We start from the raw sequence: 12,742 nt of genomic DNA on the forward strand, positions 1-12,742 counted from the left end.
TCAAGCTAGCAAGCATTTGCCAAGAATTTTTCAGTTAGTCATTCTCATGTTTTTGTGGAAAATCAAACTCCTAAAAGTGATCATTTTGTCTTTTTTCTTGAGTTTTCAGACTATCTTGAATCTTTTTTTTCTAGTGTGTGGAATGTATCACCATGGTAACTGCTGAAATACATGTAGAACACCCCCAGCGGGATTTCACTGCAAAGTATCAATATGCACATAGTACAAATATTAGGCTCGTATAATACGAGTTCATAGTTCTCTTCTTCACAAACACTCCAAACACAGTCATCTCCATTTATACTAAACAGAACACTCTAAAAATGAAATATTTACAACTCCTTTTTACAGCAGCCTTCCCTACGGCTACTGTCAGCTTAGGCAAACCCCAACAGGAAGAAATCATTCAGGCTCTGGGTTAGAGTGAAAATGGTGTGTGATGTAGGCTAACGGGCTAAGACTCTAAATCTGTGTAAATATTAACGTGCATGCTTCGCCTCGGCCACTTCTCCCGATCAATCCTCCTGAATTATTTATCCACATAAATTAAACACAACTTAACTTTTATAGGTTCCTCAAGGTCAAAACTGGCCACAAGCTATAGCTATTTTTATAATGCTAATGCAAACTTAAGTGTTGTTATTGTGCAAGCCATAGAGATAAGAAAGGGGTTTGGTCATCTACAAAGTGCCTATTTAAGTAATTGGAGTTTCATAATAGATTTTAATCAATTTAGTGTGATTGAAAGCCCTGAATATGTTTATAATGTGTAATAAAAGTAGCAGTAGCATCTAAAGTTAAAAAAATACTTTATGATGGGGAAAAAAAAAAGAGTCATGATAGAAAAAAGTGGGTGGTACTAAGTATTATTAACAATGACATTAGCATTAATTACTGGGTGTATCAGCATTTGTATCAGTAGTAGTGGTGGTTAGGTTGTAGGCTACCAGTAGTATTTGCTATTTCCAATTTAAATTCCTCTAGCAGTAGCAGGGGTAGTAGTAAAAAATGAAGTTCTAGAAATAATAAAAGAAGTAGAATATAATAGAAAATCTTGAAAAAACCTGTTTAGAGGTCCTATAAGCTTAAGGGATCCAGGTATTACTTAAAAAGTGGGTGGTACTAATAAGTATTATTAACAATAGTAGTAACAGTAGTAGTAGCAGATCAGAAGTAGTAACTGGCTGTAACAGTAGTTGTATCAGTAGTAGTGGTTAGGTAGTAGGCTACAGGTAGTATTTATTTCCCATTTAGTAGCACTTGTAGTACCAGCAACAAAGGCTATAGTAACAATAGTAGTAGTACTGGTATATGGTAAAGTTTAAAAAAAACAAAAACGTTTATACTTACTGTCAACATTACAAAATTACTGATAATACAGGGAATACTTAAAAATTACTAATTACTCCACCATACCACTTCCATATAAAACATTATTAAACCAGTGAACTCAAAAGTAAAAGTGAAATCCCTTCTAAAGGTACTATAAGAGATCCAGGTACAACTTAAAAGGGCAGTAAAAAGTAATTTTAACAATAGTAATAACAGTAGTAGTAGCGAATTAGAAGTAGTAACTGAATGTAACAGTAGTTGTAGTAGTTAGGTAGTACTGGCAGTAGCACTAGTAGTAGTAGTAATAAAAGAAGTTGTAGTAACGGGAGGCCCATCTACAGAAATTTAAGGGCCTGTGGCAAGAGCCTTACACTGGCCCCCTCCAATATAAATTAATAGGAAGAAAGTCCCCTAGGCCCCTAACACCCTAGGGCCCGGGACAATAGAACCCCTTTGTCCCCCCGTCTACTGCCCTGAGTATCAGTAGTAGTAGTATATGGCAAAATTCTCAAAGAAAAGTTATGCTTACTGTAGAAATTACTCATAGTAGAGGTACTATTTAAAATGACACAGATGGCTGACATTTCATTTTGAAGACAGAATACTAACTTTTTACTCTTAATACCACTTTCATATAAACACTACTAAACCAGTGAACTCAACAGGATGGGAGAGAATAAAGCAAAAGTACTTACACCAAACAGCTGCGACAAACAGAAGCATGAAAAGAGAAGCCACAGAAATAAGCCACAGGAAGTGACACAACAACAACACTGCCCAATCCGTACTAAATAAAATAGCTGCATCTGTGCGGTCCTCTTACCCTGCATCTGTCCAGCTGCACTTTGAGAGGCTCTGGTTCGGCCGCTGGGGGCTGCTGGACTTTGAGCCAGTTCTCGCTGTTGTCCACGGCTTGTTCACATTGTTCAAACAGATTGTAGAAGGCCAGGACCTGCAGAGAGGAGAGTTTAAATATTAAGGTACCCATGCAATCAAATATAATAAATTTCAGTCTCTGCTTCATAGTCTAACTATCTACATAATACATCATTTTTGGCCAAATTTTGTTTTCTTTTTCATTCTACTTTTCCAAAAATCTTAAAAATGACCCAAGCAATTATGTTAGGATGCTACATGCTTACATGTGAAGCAATAAAAAGAATGAAGAATAAAATAAAGAATAAAACATTAAAAAAACTGAATGACAAATTGAATGCTCAAGCTACAGTATCCTAATAATAATACAACAAGAATATTAGAAGGTCCGACATTACACAAAATGGACTCTCTTGTGAGGTTTAAGCCATGTTATAATATTGTTACCCCCTCAAAACATACCTTAAGTTGTGTTTTGTTTCATTCACACGTGTTTGAGTAACCATTTATTAGTCTGTCTACATCTCCAAAGTTGAAAATTCTTCAAGTTCTGTTCCATCTTGTGATGTTATGAAACAGTAGTTTTCAAGTTAACAGCTACAATTTAATTTTTGTTCAGAAGAGATTGGAAATTCCAGAGCTGAAATTATCCAAATGATTCTATTTAACTGAAGTTTAAAAACACAATAGAGCACTTCCTGTATTACCACATGACATCACAAGGTGGAACAGTGTTTTCTGTTTGAGAGAAGAACTTAGCCTAAATATGCAGAGTCTGTGTGTTAAACATGTGTGAATGAAACAAAACGTAACTCCAGGTATGTTTGTGATAAAGAAACCACATAACATAGATCAGAAAACACCGTGACAGAGAACCTTGAAGTGTCAGTGCAACAGAAGTCAGGATTTACAGAGAAGGGGAGTTTGAAAAATGTAGTTCTTGGAAGACCCTTATCACAAACTGAAGTCATGGCCCATTTTATATTTACTGACAAGAAATACTATGAACTACTGCCACTGTAATCCTCTCACAAAGTTTTTCTCTGTTAAGGTTTTAAAGTCATGTTCTGGTTACTATAGTGCTATTAGGACATGAACAAAAGTGGCATCTGATAACTATGTTGGACTCTTTCCAACTGATACCATCAACATTCCCTGAGTGTGTGAAGCTAACTGTAGGCACTGCTCTAACTGACGCTCTGTTATTCAAGCGTTTCCATGGTATCCGCTAAACATTCCACCACAGAGATGCATGTAGAACACCCTCATGACATCACTGCAAAGTTTTAATTGTAGTAACGCCATGTGAGGTACTTAGATTACATTAGTTGATGGTAAGAACAACAACTCTGCTACCTATTGTACAACTCTAGGACAGTTATTTGCATATTTCTATCGCATACCTTAATTTTTTATGCTAATGGAAAACTGCCTTGAGAATTACTGTGAACGCCAAGGTTAAAATGTAAAGAAATGCAGACTTAAATGCAAAAGATAATCCCACAAATGGAGTAATAAAAGGGGTGGTTACCTTGGTCTGATAGGCCAGCCATGCCAGTCTCTCTGCCAACAGGGCACAGAACCCAGTCCAGCGCTGGTTTAATTGCTCCGCCGCTTGGGCTATGTCCTCTGCCCGGGTCCCCTCTGACAGGCAGGTGAGAAACAGGTGAGAGACAGGTGAGAGACAGGTGAGAGACAGGGGGTAAACAGGGGGAGAAACAGTTTATGAGTAACTGAATTTTTATTTTACATTTAAATCTGAATCTGATGCTGTATAATATTATGTCTAGGTCAATATTTAAAAATATGCGAGCCTCCATCCATCCTTCTATCCATTTTCTACTAAGCATGAACACTTCCTCTAGCTCTTCCGGGGGTATCCTGAGGCATTGCCAGGCCAGCCGAGAGATATAGTACCCCTGATTAGGAAACTCATTTGCTTGTGTCTGTGATCTTGTCCTTTTGGCTATTACCCAAATTTCACAAACATAGCCACAGGAGGTCAAATAAAGCAACAACTGAAAACCAAAACTAAAATAACATTAAAAAAAAGACAAGAAATGCAATGTTCTTAATTTCAAATACTGTAGATTTGTCAAAGGAAAGAACTATGACAGCTTCACTGGATCAAAACTTGTAGTACGGCAGCCTCAGGGGGGGTCAGATGGCCCTGCAATTCCCACTTCCCATTTGTCCACGAGCAAATGTATCCCACTGGTAGTTATATTTCCTATGTAAATGACCAATTTAAAGTGCACGTGTCCTATCTAAATCTCTGATGCTTTCAAAGGAGGGAAAATGCCAACAGGAGCGGGCTGGTGGATCATAATTGGAGGAGGTGTTTCTTGTGGGATACTAGCATCCACATACAAGCACATACAAGCACAGTCTAATTGCCTTTTAGAGCTGAGTGCTGCCTCCATTGGGCTCCATTATGTTCAAAGTGTCATGGTTTTGTCAGGGGACTGGTCTGACCTGACTTAGGTGGATTAAAGAGGAACTGGCACTGGCACACTCCCTCAATTGTTTCACTGGTTTTTATTGCTATAGCGTTGGATTTTAGTATTTGATCACTTCTAGGTCCTATATTACACAAAATTGCTTCTTGTGAACTTAAATTAAAAGTTTATCTTTTTGTCAGGTTTACAACTAAGTAGGTAGACTTTACTTTTTAGCTTTTTTTCCGTTATAGTCAAAAATTTTAAATTGAAGAGATAGGGTCCATATTATGCTATTTTCTGATCTCTGTTTTAATGTTGTTACCTCATCAAAAACATACCATGTTTGAGTAATCCTTTATTATTAGTCTGTCTACAGCCCCAACCCTCCCAATGCTCTATTCCACCTTGTGATGTCATGAAGCAGTAGTTTTCATCTTTGTTTTCATCATTTTGTTTAGTAGAGACTGGGAATTCCAAGACTGAGATCATTAAAATGTGAAAGTGTAAGGAGTTTAGCATGTGTGAATGAAACAAAACACAACTCCAGTTATGTCTGTGATAAGGAAACAAAATTAAAACAGAGATCAGAAAATAGCGTAATATGGACCCTATCCTTTCAATTTAAAATTTTTGACTAACGAAAAAAAAAAAAGCTAAAAAGTAACCTACCTACCTAATTAGTTGAAAACCTGACAAAAACAAACTTTTAAGGTGCTGTACCTGATTTTTACTCTTTTTTACTTTTTAAAAATGTGAAATGGTTTGCAGTGGTCCAAAGTTATTCCTCACTTACTTTGTACATACCGAGCACTTACTTACCTTGATGAGTTAATAATCGATTTCCTGTCTTTGCTGTGGTGGTAAAGTTCACAACAACTAGCATGCTAACACTCACTTCCTGATAAACTGATCATAAAATCATTTGTAATTAGAGGCAGACAGCATGCAGGGGAAATATTTTGATCTTAAGAGCTGCTTATATAATATCACTGACAGATCTTGCTCAAATACATGCCATATAACATGAAAGTATGGGAGCCCAAAAGTGTAAATTTTACATTCAATAGGGCAACATGATCATTTATGTGGAATGTGAATCCACTAGCTTTGATTTTTGCTAACTCACTAGCTACTACCTAAACTGTAAAATGATAAAAGTCGACTCAAAAATATTTCAGTGTCAAATCTTGAGTCCGCTTTGAGCGGAGGTTGGGTTTGAATGTGCTTCAGAAGTCTCCCATTATTATTATTAGTTCTTTTTACCTTATATCATAGAAAAGTCTGTAAAACTTTCACCTATCACCTTTTTTTCTCAGCAAGAAGTTGAAAAAAAAAATCCTGGCATAGTTCTGAACTGAAGGTTAAAACAACCCCATACAATCGCACAAGGACAGACCAGGGTAAGGACAGCCCATCTCTACATTCTCTGTCGCTGTTGTCATGGTGACCGGAGACGGGTGGGACAGGTGGAGGCGTTGCCATGGTGACAGACGTGTATGTGTGTGTTTGTGTGTGTGTATGTACGTGTGTGTTGGTTTGGTTTACCCTGCTCCACGAGGGTCTGTGCCGTCCGTGTAGCCTCTTGGAGCTTTCTGTACTTTTCGGGTCGCTCCCTTTCAATCGCCTGTAAGCAAAGGAATTTTTTATTTATTTTATTTATAACAAACCAGATAAAAAATTGACAAAATCGATGCTCTGAACTGTGAAGCGTTGTATTATTTCACGTAGTTCTTTTTTAACCTTCTATCTCACCGTGTTGTGACATTTAGAGTGGAGTAGGAGCCCAATTTTGGACAAACAACAAAATCTGAAAAGGTCTCAAATGTGTGACCTATGCTGTACAGTGGGTCAAACTTGATTGGAGTTAACCTTATGTCAGTGTACTGCTTTAGTCATACTTCAGTCACTTGGTTGTAACTTTTGCCATTTGGAATATAGTTAATTAAAGTAAGGAACTAGGTGTATTGCTGTATTTTCCAGGTAATAATGTAACTTTTGAGAAGGTTCTACCCTCTGTTGAATATTCCACAACATGGTATTTAACTTACATTTAAGCAAGTGGCACCTCTAAGCCTGTAGGTTACATGTCAAATCTGTGGACAAGCGACCCCACCTCACAGTATGAATGGAACTCCTTTTATGTATTTTAGAGCAATAAAAACCAAGGTGTAAATGAATAAATGCAAGATAGATATGTTAAATGCCATACTGTGGAACATTCTAGGCAAAGCAACATCTTAATAGTTACATAGAAGACCATTAGGTACACCATTTATTTAAGCATCAACGACTATTACTTGTCTCTACAACAGACTGTACTACTACTACTACTACAACTACTACAATAGCACATACCACTACTACTATTATGAATAAGACTACTACTACTAAAACTAAGACTACTACCACTACGACTGCTGCTACTCTTTCTACTTCTACTACTGCAATAGCACATAATACTACTACTACTACTACTACTACTACTACTACTACTAAGGCTAAGACTAATAAAACTAAGACTACTACCACTACTACTGCTGCTACTGCTTCTACTTCAAAAGCACATACTACTACTACTACTACTACTACTACTACTACTACTACTACTACTACTACTACTACTACTACTACTACTACTACTACTACTACTACTACTACTACAACTACTACGATACGATGAAGACTACTAGTAGTAAAGCTACTACTACTAAGACAGACTACTACTAATACTACTAAAACAAAGACTACTACTAAGACTACTACAATAGCGTAAACTACTACTTACTACTCCTCCTACTCCTCCTACTCCTCTTACTCCTCTTACTCCTCTTACTCCTCTTACTACTCTTACTACTCTTACTACTCTTACTACTTACTACTCTACTACTACTCTACTCTTACTACTCTTACTACTCTTACTACTACTACTCTTACTACTCTTACTACTCTTACTACTCCTACTACTCCTACTACTCCTACTACTCCTACTACTCTTACTACTACTCTTACTACTACTACTCCTACTACTCTTACTACTCTTACTACTCTCACTCCTACTACTACTCGTACTACATTTATAGCTAATTACAGTATTAATATAACATGTAGAGTAGTCTTATTGTTCTTGCCTTTGGCAGTTTTTTTCCATTCATGGCACTCTGCAGACTCCTGTACACCACTGACAGAGCTATTGTAGTTTTCATGAAGGGACTTTCCTCCTGAAGTGACACATCTGTACAGCTCCTCTTTGAGTTGTGATACAGTGTGAAAACTCTGCCATTTCGCTAGTGTATCACAAATATATGATAAATGACCAAGCCCTCTATTGTGCAGGCTACAGCAATTTTTTCTGTATCTAAAATGTCAGATCAACCATGTGCAGTGTTGCCAGACCAGAGTTTATTTGTACAGTGACGCCTCTGACCTATTAGAATCCTGTGTATTTAATACTTATGCCATTTTCATACACATATAGCATTGTGGACATGTTATAAAAACTAAGAGCTACATGGTTGAAAAACAATACATATTCAAATGAGTATTGTTTTTTATTTAAAGCACTGTGTAACTTTTCTGGTAGAGGGTCCACCACCTGCTTCATTCCAAGTACGTTAATGTTTTTCACTGGAATGTTCTACAGAATGGCATTTAATTTAGCTGTCTCCGAGAAGAAAAGCAGGCCACATTACAATGCCAAGTTACAGGTCAGATCTGTGGAGAAGTGGGCTCACAGTAATAATGCATGTTTTTACTGAAGCTTTGAGAAATAAAAACACCTGCAATTGAATAAATGCAAGATATATTTGTTTAATGCCACACTGTGGAGCATCCCAGGCATAGCAATAACATCTCCATGGAGACAAACTGCTGGGAGACCCTGCATCAAAAAGTTCCGCCGTGCTCCTTTAATACTGTGAAATTTTGAATAATTAATTGGCTTGTGTAGTAGAATTTGCAGTAGCAGTTGTAGCTGTAGTGGTAGTATTCAGAAGTAGTAATATAACTTTTGTAGTAGTTATGAAATTTTGAAAAATAAATTAATGGTGACTAAATAAACTGACAAAAAGTAATTGATAAAAGTACATCGCATAAGGAGTTGTAGTAGCAGCAGTTGTAGTAGCTTGTGTAGTTGCAGTAGCAGTTGTAGATGTAATGGCAATATGTGGAAGTAATAGCACAACTTTTGTAGTAGTATAACTTACATATACAATAAAATGTTCAAAATACTGTATTTGTTGTATACACTAACCACATTTATTTTATACCTGAATAAAAATGCAACAGCAGCAGTTTCTATTATCATGTCATTTGAACTGATCCTAAGGAGAATATATATTATACTTAAACTACACTTACATAAAATTTGCTTTATTGTTCAAATGTGAATAAAAATAAAACTTTTTTCCCGAAATTCTGCTCAAAATATAGTAGGTATAGATATATTAAAACTAAAATTGTTTACAATATGAGTTTTTATCCTGACTGGGTACTTTGTTGGCCACTGGAGATTCTTCCTGTAATGATTATAAATAAGTTTGTATGAACACATCTCTTCATTGCTCGTATTTGAGTGTGTAAAGTGACAGTTACTGCTTGTGGCATCTGAGTAAACACATTTAAAGATGGCTGTTTATTACAATGATTAAATAAAGTGTTATACTCCACTATGAAAGCCTGGTAAGTTTGAAATGACAGTTATACGCTATAGAAAGAAGATTGCACAAAGAGTCGGGTAATGGTTTGTGTGAATGGACTGGCAGAGTGGTTACCTGGACTTTATCATACAGTTCCTGGATGCTCCCGTCTTTTCGAGATACAGAGAACTCAGGGCTCTGTAAAATGGCCTCCCCTCTGGTCATGTAGCTGTGCACCTCAGTGAAGTCTACATCAAATCTGGACACATACATGGACCATTATGAAAACATATGAACAAGAACAGCTATTTTCATTTTAAAGATCTACGATGTAACTTTTCAGGTTGAGCATAATTGACCTGCTTGTCTCCACGGATAAGCATTAAGCTGTCTATCTATGGAGACATGCAGGTGAAGTTAAAGGCCAGATCTGTGGAGAAGTGACCCAGCTCACAGTAAGAAACCAAAAAAAATTACATGATGAAATTAAGTACATTTGGGAATTTTTTATATTCTTAAATTAAAGAGGAAAAAAAAAAATTAAATTGTATTAAGAATCACCATAGATATATTTAAAGGTGCATTGTGTAACTTTTCTGGTGGAGGGTCCGTCGCCTGCTTGTTTCTATGGATATGTCATTGCTCGAAATACCTAGTAAAACACGTATTCTGACTATGAGCAGGTTGCCTCTCCGCAGATCTGACCTGTAACTTGTTCTGGGTTGGTCTCTATGAAGACAGAAAGGTTTAATGCCATACTGTGAAACATTCCAGACAAAGCAATAACATCTCCATGGAGAAAAGCAACTGATGGACCCTTCACCAGAAAAGTTACACAGTGTACCTTTAACAAAGATAAAAAACTACTTAATACTTCTACCTGCATAATAATTTGATCATACATACTGATGTATATAATATGGCTGTTGTTTAAATACCATAATAACATTGTAATGGGGACATTCTGTTGCTCCAGGCCCCAGAGGGTTAGGGGCCCAGAACTGGTCCCTCACCCCATTAATTTATATAAGCTATGTCAAAACTAACAACCTGATGGTACAGAAATAGTGGTCTCTAACTTATCCAGAAATACACACGGCTCAATCATTAACCCCATGGCATCATATGGAGCACCTGGCTTTAACGTAATACTACTCAGCCAAAATTAGCAGAGGACAGGGACTACTTTTAGTGATTTGTCCTTGTTAAAATGACATAGGATACTACATATACTATATAGGACCATTACACACACTACACAAGTGAAAGCTGTGACAGGAAAAATTAATATAGAAGGTTAAATATAAAAATTATATTTCTGCTACTAATGAGACACATTACTCTACTACTACTTATTATTATACACATCGGTAAACAAACTAAAAACTATGACATCGGTAACAGAGAATAATTTGCAGTGAGGGATCTAAATGGGAGTGTACAGGGCCTAATTACACACTGTTAATTGAATACATGCATAACTGTACTGTCAGACTGGGGAAGGAGACAGAACCAAGTGATTCATGGACAATATGAAAAATGAGATAGATTTGTTATATAAAACAATAAAATCAAGATATTATGCGAAGAATATGACGGTGGTGGACTGACGCAGGTGCAGAGTACGTCACAGGCAGTTACTCACTTCTGGTGTGGAAAAGGGAAAAGGAATTGTAATGGTGTTTTAGCCAACAGTCCTGATTTTTTTTCTAAATGATATGTGTTTTAGTCAATTACAATACTGCTGAATACTTACAAAGTATACAACTGTGGTGGATCAAACTACAGTCTGTGCTGTGCTGCTGACAGAGATGTTTTTATGTATAATGCCTAGAGGGAGGAGCAGTAATGAGGGGTTGACTCATTCACTATCTAATATAACTGCTGTTGTGTCTTTGGGATTAATTATTATAGTCCTGTTCTCATGACGTCACACTTCTCTTAATACAATAATGAATACAGAAGTATTATATTACTGCTCTCACATATTAATCAATGAATTAATCATTGGATTTATATAGCACCTTTCAAGACACCCAAAGTGCTTTACAGAGCATTATTCTTTCACGATACTATTGTAGCCACAGCTGCCCTTGGGCAGACTGATGGAGGTGAGGCTAAGCTATCTGTGCCATCAGCCCCAGGCCTGGCCCTGCTTAGCGTCGGAGATTTGATTAAATCGGGCTTTGACAAGGAGGTATGGCCACGATATTGAAATGGGCTGTCTGTTACCTCTATAAATACTCATTCCCAAAGACAGGTCAGGGACCTAACGTTAATATATACAACCTCTATTAACTACATGACACTTACCTGGAGAGGTATGTGAGCAGAAATGGATGCATGAAACTAGATTTACCATAGAGGTTAGACTCAAATTTTAGTATTACTTGTGATAATAATGTAATACTCTATTATTACTACTACTACTTCTACTATCCCATATTTATTTTGACGTGTACCTTTTCCTGAGCTCGGAGTCCACCACCACTTGTCTCTTCTTCTGTGGAGGAGGTGATTCTCGGGTCTGCCTCAGTGCTGCCACCTTCTCCCTGGAGACCTTGGTGACGGTCGTCGTGGTGACAGAGGAGTGCACCACCTCTGTCTGCTGGGAGGCCGTGATGGTGGATGACAGCTATACATCAACGGGGAGAGAAAAGTTAGAAAAACATGGCCGTCTCAAAGCAGCAATAAACTTGGGTGTCATTTGTCATATAGTGGGGCAGTGGAGTCTGTGATGTGTGATGAGTGAAGGGCAGAGCTACAGTGTACTGTATAGAGAAGACATCTGAGCACGGACAACTGGTGATTTGGGAGATAGGGAGTACACGCACACACACACATATGCACACACACATATGCACACACACACGGACAGGGTGAAAGCACAATATGAATGGACGCAATTAGCAAATACCACATTTTTTGTTTTGTTTTTTAGCTTATGGCTTTTTTTTAGGTCCTATAATACGTAAAAGTGTAGTAAAAGTTAAGTCTCATCAGTAACATACCTGGAGTTGTGTTTTGTTTCAGTCACACATGTTTAAGGAATCCTACTTTACTGGGCTGTCTACATTTCCAAAGCTGTTCAGTAAAGATTGGCAATTCTGGGAGTGAAATTATCCAAATGATTCTAATGAAAGTGTATGGAGTTTAAAAACACAATGGAGCACTTCCTGTCTTACCCCATGACAGCACAAGCACAAACATTTCACTGGCACTACAAAACTTTGGCACATCTAGTAATATTCTCAAAGAGTCATTATAGGCCACTGTCAAACTCTGCAAAAGTTGTAGTTATTTGTTTTGTTTCATGCTTTTGTATATTATGGAAAATTGTATGGAGCAACATTATAATATGGTTCAATAAGTACCAAACCAAAACCAAACCAAAACCAAAGCGGGACAAGTATAAACATCGCCTAAAATGGAGGTAACTTTGCTTTGCTATTAAAATAA

The 12,742-nt window shown here is 37.1% G+C and overlaps 1 protein-coding gene across 2 annotated transcripts in view; it reads right to left on the reverse strand.

Annotated features, from left to right (window-relative positions):
* The window catches only part of dmd (dystrophin), a 229,785-nt gene that overhangs the window by 163,246 nt on the left and 53,797 nt on the right, over positions 1–12,742 (reverse strand). For both annotated transcript variants that reach the window (XM_055164366.1, XM_055164360.1), the window contains exons 14-18: positions 11,746–11,918; positions 9,419–9,542; positions 6,195–6,273; positions 3,740–3,852; positions 2,156–2,284 (exon numbers count right to left, since the gene is read on the reverse strand). In XM_055164366.1, coding sequence (XP_055020341.1) covers positions 2,156–2,284; positions 3,740–3,852; positions 6,195–6,273; positions 9,419–9,542; positions 11,746–11,918 — 618 coding nt within the window. The remainder of the gene's footprint in view (positions 1–2,155; positions 2,285–3,739; positions 3,853–6,194; positions 6,274–9,418; positions 9,543–11,745; positions 11,919–12,742) is intronic.

This window comes from Boleophthalmus pectinirostris, unplaced genomic scaffold, assembly GCF_026225935.1.
Source record: "Boleophthalmus pectinirostris isolate CB_2022bp ecotype Guang Dong unplaced genomic scaffold, ASM2622593v1 HiC_scaffold_11, whole genome shotgun sequence".
NCBI lineage: Eukaryota > Metazoa > Chordata > Actinopteri > Gobiiformes > Gobiidae > Boleophthalmus > Boleophthalmus pectinirostris.